At 52.5% G+C, this 6,298-nt stretch overlaps 1 protein-coding gene across 1 annotated transcript in view; it reads left to right on the forward strand.

Moving 5' to 3' along the window:
* Positions 1-5,906, forward strand: part of LOC132491699 (spermatogenesis-associated protein 31E1-like) — a 53,232-nt gene extending 47,326 nt beyond the window's left edge. Inside the window, exons 2-7 of the mRNA XM_060100530.1 lie at positions 93-385; positions 1,129-1,186; positions 1,772-1,832; positions 2,055-2,380; positions 2,499-4,192; positions 4,755-5,906. Of these exons, the coding sequence (XP_059956513.1) occupies positions 93-385; positions 1,129-1,186; positions 1,772-1,832; positions 2,055-2,380; positions 2,499-4,192; positions 4,755-5,906 (3,584 nt within the window). The remainder of the gene's footprint in view (positions 1-92; positions 386-1,128; positions 1,187-1,771; positions 1,833-2,054; positions 2,381-2,498; positions 4,193-4,754) is intronic.
* The last annotated feature ends 392 nt before the right edge of the window (positions 5,907-6,298 follow it).

Raw genomic sequence — 6,298 nt, forward strand, 5'->3', positions numbered from 1 at the left:
GGGTGGAGGGATACAGCTGTGGGGCGGATGCGTGGGGAGGGGCCATGACTCCTCTATGACTCCTCCTCTATGACTCCCTCCCACACCCTCAGGAGCCCTTTGTGACCAAACCACAGCTCTACCATTTAAGCCTAGTATTTTAGTCACCAAGTGCACACCCTGTGCTCAGTTGCCTGTGGGCAGCAGTGTGATTCAGATGATGGAGAATCCTCTCTTTTTTCTGAAAAGCCATTTTGATCCTAGTCTGTGCCCCTGTCCCACTCACTGGGTGAATGACATCATCATCGGCTCTCTGGGTGGACTGGGGCTCTTTGTCCTGTTACTCCCCTACCTCAAGAATAATGTATCTTCGCCACCTCCTAGGAAACATGAAGACATCAGGAAGGTAAGGAACCCCTGGGCCAGACGCACAAGCACGTGATTCTCTCTTCTTTTCTATTCTTATTTCCACTTTTCTGAATCAACTACAGACACTCCTGAAATGGGAAAGAATAGGACATCTACTCCCAAGAATAGAACATCATCCCTGTAAGGACAAGCCAGCCCGGGCAGGGGATAGAGTGAACACTAGGATTTCTATCCAAAGATCTCAGACCAGTTGCCCAGGTATGGTAAAGGGCTCCAGGGCAAGTCTCACACACAGTGACTGGAGGGCGAGGACTGGATACCGAGTTCAATCTCAGCCAGAGAACAGGCCCATGAGTACTGGATCACCAGCTGTGAACAGGTGTCTCGGATGAGGGCTGATCTGCTGGCAGTGCTGAGGCCCTGGCAGCCTCACAGAGCAGGGGCTGGAGTGGCCCTGGCCTCGGGAAGCAGAGACCCACCTGTTGGAGCTCAGATCAACCCATAGTTCAGAGAATGTGAGTGTTTCCTGAGCAGAGGATCAGTGACGAAAGAAATCCAGGGTGAATCTCACATTGAAAATCCTTCTTTATGTTCTTCAGAGAAGGAAAACAGAAAATATTTTTATCCTCTTTTAAAATTAGTGAAAGGAAAGAAAACCACAAAGCTCTGTTAGTTAAATGTAGAAAATCATATTATGTATGGTCGCTGAGTGTCTGAGGCTCGTCTAGAGAGGGGAGAGTTAGAATTGGGTCCCAGGTCCTCGTTTTTTCTGTCTCTCAGCATCAAATAGAGCCAAAGGTGAGACGCAAGAATAACAAGAAAAACAGAGCTTGGGAAGGTAAGTTGTGCCATTCATCCCCATGTGCCCCGAGTGTTAGCCCCCATCTCTCCCAGCCCTGAGGGCCCAGCTCCAGAGGCTCCCAGGAGGCCAGTGGCAAGGCCTGTCCCTCAAGAAACAGAACCCTCAGGGAGGCTCCTGGGAAGGAGAGCAGAACCCAGATACTTCCCAGATTCCATGGGCACAATGAAGCGGTAAGGGGCCTGGAAAAAGGGTGCGGCCCAGCAGGGGTGTGTGGGCTACAGTGGACCAATAGCACCTGGATTGGGAGGTGGGACCTCCAGGTCCAACGGTGGACAAGTTGTTTAACTTTGCTCAGATTCCTCTGTGAGGTGACCCCTGCCCATTGTCCCCCACAGGGAGGATGTGAGAGAAGCAAGGGGTAATGGATATGGAAGTACTTTGTAAATGATAAATCCTTTCATGAGCTTTGCCATCACTGTCAGGGATCATGTGGCCCTGGACACTGGTGCTTGGGCTCCAATCTCCCAATGGTGTCCCCTTAAAGGGACACTGCACTCAGGCTCCTGTAAGAGCCCCCAGGCCCTTGCCTTCACCATCATGACCCACTCTGCTGATTTCCAGATCTCGCATATTGCCTGGAAGCTGCGGAAGTGGCTCAGGCCCTGATTTCACTTCTGCATAGGTAAAGAATCTTTCCCTTCTCTCCTGGGTTCTTCTTCCACCCCAAGCCTATGGTGTGACACCTGGGCTGCAGGGAGCCTGGGGCTGAAATGCGAGGGGAAGCCCTGAGGACAGCGTATGTCTAAAGCCCTGGGGTGAGGGACAGCAGGAGCACTGTGAAGTCAGCATGGGGGCCGTGGAGGGCGGTGGGCCACAGGTGCCCACCCCTGCCTGCCCTGCCCAGCCCTCCGGGCCCTGGGGGCTCCTGGCTGCAGCTTGTGCCTCATGTCTCCTGCCACTACCTGGTGAAGTTCCGTGACAACGGCAGCTTCCATCAGCTCTCCTGTCAAGACCCCATTTGTGAGATGTGCAAAGCAGAGCCTGCTGGAGCCCACCAGCCCTGCGGGGAACCTGCAGAAGAGGCTGTTCCTGCCATTTGCCCATCAGCTGCCCTGGCTCCTCCGACCCAGGGCTCTTTACCTGTGGCCTCCACCCTGTCAACAGAACATCAAGACCCATCCAACTTGAACAGAATCACCCTTGGCACTGTTGCAAAGAGCTCATCTCCAGGTAACTCTTTTGTCTACCATTGCAGACATCTTGAGTCTTGGCCTCGCGTGCTATCCCATTTTGTTCTTGTCCTTCTGGTGGAAGACTACCAAGGCCTTGTTCTTCCTCACCTCATCAGAGAGTGAGGCCTGGCAAGAACACCTGTCCCACCAGCCACCAGGGGCCCCGTTCTCGGGAGGGCCCACAGCCAAGCAGGTAAAGACTGGTAGCCCCCCATTTGTCAACCCTGAAGTTCAGAAGCTGCTGCAGATTCTAATCACCAAGAAAGTAAAACCAAACATTTGTAGGGAGAAAGAAAAGGATGGGTCATTCTCAGAACAAATGAGCTCAGACGACCACCTGAACACTTTAGGGAATATGCGGAAATCACTGGGTGCTGAGCAGGACAACACAACCCCTCAATTTTTCTGGAACATGAAAGACAAAACAGAGCAGCGACCCGGTCCTCGGCAGCTCTTACACTCCGAGGTCTTGAGGGACCACTTGGAACAGAAATACAGCCAGCTCTACTGGGGTCTCCCCTCTATGCACAGCGACTCCCTGGTGGCTACTAGGAGCTCTTCTCAACACCAGGCACCCTTTGTTTCATTCAGTGGAGTTTCTAATGGCTTTCCACTTTCAATTCAACCTAGAATACCTTTAGGTCCGACCCAGGCCCCAGTCTTGCCCTGCCCAGGGGTCCCACCCCAGCCTTTCACTCAAAACTGGCCTCCCTGCCAGCCCCCACCTCTGGCTCAGATCCAGGCCCAGCCCTACCTCCCATCTTCTCTCCTATTCAGACCACCTTATTCTCCACCACAGATGAGTACCTGTGGACTAGGTTGTCCTACATTTCAGAACAACACACTAAATTTTATCCCAACTGAAACTCAATGTCTGAAATGCCCCTTGTTGCAGAAGCAACTGAAAAGTGGGGCGCCTTCACCCTCTGTGGTCAAAAGATCTCAGAAAGCCTTTAGCCAACTAATTCTCAACCTTCCCCAAGAGAGGGGGCGCTCTCAGGCCCAAAGGTCAGTTTCCATTCATCATGAGGACTTAACTGGCCCTGATCTCCAGAAGCAACATCTTCAAAAGAGGCTCATCAAAGATGAAACCAAGAGGGGCCTGGCCCTCAGTATCCACCTGTCTCTGTCTCTGGAATTGAGTTCCCCTCAGTGCCATTTTTTAAGGACTTATCAGGCACAGGGCAAGCAGGGACCCTGGCAGCCCTCTGCTTTTACAGGCAAAAGGAGACTGGACCGACAGAAGATAAGGTCCAGGTGCCCTAGGAGATCCCACAGGAAGGGTCAAATGCAATTCCAACCAGGGAAGGATTTCGGCAAGGGTCTAAGGCCATGTCTGAGGAGGATCTCAAAAGCTTCCTCCAGGGCCCGGCTCCCAGGGAAGGATTTCGGCAAGGGTCTAAGGCCATGTCTGAGGAGGATCTCAAAAGCTTCCTCCAGGGCCCGGCTCCCAGTGAAGTTTCTGCACAGAAACTCTGAAAGGAAGTCAGAAAGATACTTGATGACACCCTTGAAGAGTAACTCTGGACACTATTTACCCAGTAGCCCAGAGGAGAAACATCTAGAAAAAAACTTGAAAGCCCATTTGAGCACAAAGTTGAGGCAGATTAGTCAAGGTTTCATACCTGTGATTGTGCGTCAATCCTGGCTTGTTGCCAAATGTGCTTTTTCTAAGCCCCACCCTCACAAGGAACTCAGAAATCTAGCATCCTTGAAGCATTGGAAACCCTGTGTAGACTCCTCCCATGAGCTTTCCTTCCTCAGTCCAAGGATTCGGCACATGCTGGAAGCACATGTTATAAGGTGGCAGGTAAGCCACAGGTGGGGCTTACCCAACCAGGCCTTTGAGCCCATAAATCTCAAGCCATGTGGGGCTCAACCCTTGTCCTCTCCAAGGTCCACCTTTTCCCCCTCTGCCACCTGTCAATCTGGGGCACACTCAAAAGCCGACTTTGCTAATAAGTTCTCTGGAAAACCTCAGCCCCATCAGGGAATGAAAGTGATAGATAACAAAAGCAACAGTTCCCACCCTGGCGAGTTCCCACCCTGTTCCCTCACCTGAGCATACAGAAATCCAGAGGGTGGGCTTCCCTGGTGGCGCAGTGGTTGAGAGTCTGCTTGCCGATGCAGGGCACGTGGGTTCGTGCCCCAGTCCGGGAAGATCCCACATGCCACGGAGTGGCTGAGCCCATGAGCCGTGGCCGCTGAGCCTGCGCATCCGGAGCCTGTGCTCCACAACGGGAGAGGTCACAGCAGTGAGAGGCCCGCGTACCGCAAAAAGAAAAAAAAAAAAGAAAGAAATCCAGAGGGCCTGAGGAAAGACTTCACCTGGTGACAGTTATGGGCCCTCAGAGGCCCCTCTGACTGGACAGGAGGGCAGACTGCCTTATCAGATGCCCACAGTCAACTGCATGGGCAGACGCTGGGAGAATGGGACTGTCTTGGGGTTTCCATCCACTAGGAAAACCCTTTCACCACCAACAAAGTCAGTTGCCCAACATCCAAAGGAGCCATGCCTTAAAACACAGGTGGCTCAAGGCCGTGCCACTGGTGAGCTCCTTCAAGACTCTCACACTGAAGTGCTCCTTCTTGCACACATCTTGGCTTCTCACCGGTCTCTTTCCAGTTCCCACAGGGAAAATGCTATTGAGGATGCGCCAGCTTTCCAGGTGGTGCCATATGACCTCAACGTGAGTGAACAGAGCAGCCAGGGGCAGCAGAAATTCAAAAAACCAATACTTAAGGACTCATTTCAGAGCCAGAGTGAGATGTCTGCCCCAACTGACGAGTGGAGGGGCTGTAAGAAGCTGCAACCTGGAAAGCATGAAGAAATGAAGAGCCAGAGGGAGATGCTCGCATCCGCTGAGGGGTGGAGGGGTTTCACGAAGCCCCAACCAGGACAGCATGAAGAAACAAAAAGCCAGAGCAAGATGCCTGCCCCAGCTGAGGAGTGGAGGTGTGTTAGGAGACTCCAACCAGGAGAACGTGAAGAAACGAGAAGCAACCAGGGACAACAGGAACCCAGGAAACCAAAAGTCAGGGACCCGTGGAAGGGCCAGTTTGCCTCGACTGATGAGAGGGAGGACGACTGGAGGCCCAAACCGGGAGAGTATAAAGAAAGGTCTTCAGGACTAAAGGCTTCTCAAGCAAGTGGGATGAGCCACACTTCTCAGGTCAGGGAAAGAGGAGAGTCCCTTGGGAGCAAACACCCCCAGCTCTCGCCAGGGAAGAGAGAGCTTTCACCAGAAAGCCCAAAAAGGATGCGGCACTTTCTGCAGTATCTTAGCCACGATAAAAAAGGCAAAGGAATAGAAGAATCCCTTCAAAAAGGCAAGCCTGCATCAGCCACTGCTCACCACCAGAAACCAATCAAAGGCAAATTGGGTGTAGAGAGCAGGGCTATTGATCCTTGTGCGATTGGAAGAGCTGTTGGACAGGTCCTAGGAGAGAAACTGGGGCCTCGCCAAGGACTCTGTGCCTCAGAGTTAAATCAGCACCCAGGACAGCTCCAGGTCCCAGCATAGGGGCATTCCCACTAACACAGGGTTCTCTCTTTTTCAGAACAGAGAGTGTTGAAAGATACAGCTTACAGTCACCAAGCCAGCCCCAAGGACCACAGCTACGTTAACAAGAGCAGGCATACCAGAGGCGGCGGCGACAAGTTAGCCTGCCCACCCAGGGAACTGGAGTCCCCAGTCTGACCTGCCAGCATAGACCAAGGGTGGCAGGTGACTCAGGCCACCTGCGTCATTACCCCAACATGTCCTCAAAAATGTGTTCCTTCTGGTCAACCAGAGTGTGCTTCTCATGCCTCTCCTGGCACGAAAGTAGTGCCCAAAGAAGTTCAGTTCATGTAAAGAAAACCTGCTTCTTCTCATGTTAATAAATCGTCTATGTGCTAATGGCTTCTTCCTAC

Source organism: Mesoplodon densirostris, chromosome 6 (assembly GCF_025265405.1).
Source record: "Mesoplodon densirostris isolate mMesDen1 chromosome 6, mMesDen1 primary haplotype, whole genome shotgun sequence".
NCBI lineage: Eukaryota > Metazoa > Chordata > Mammalia > Artiodactyla > Ziphiidae > Mesoplodon > Mesoplodon densirostris.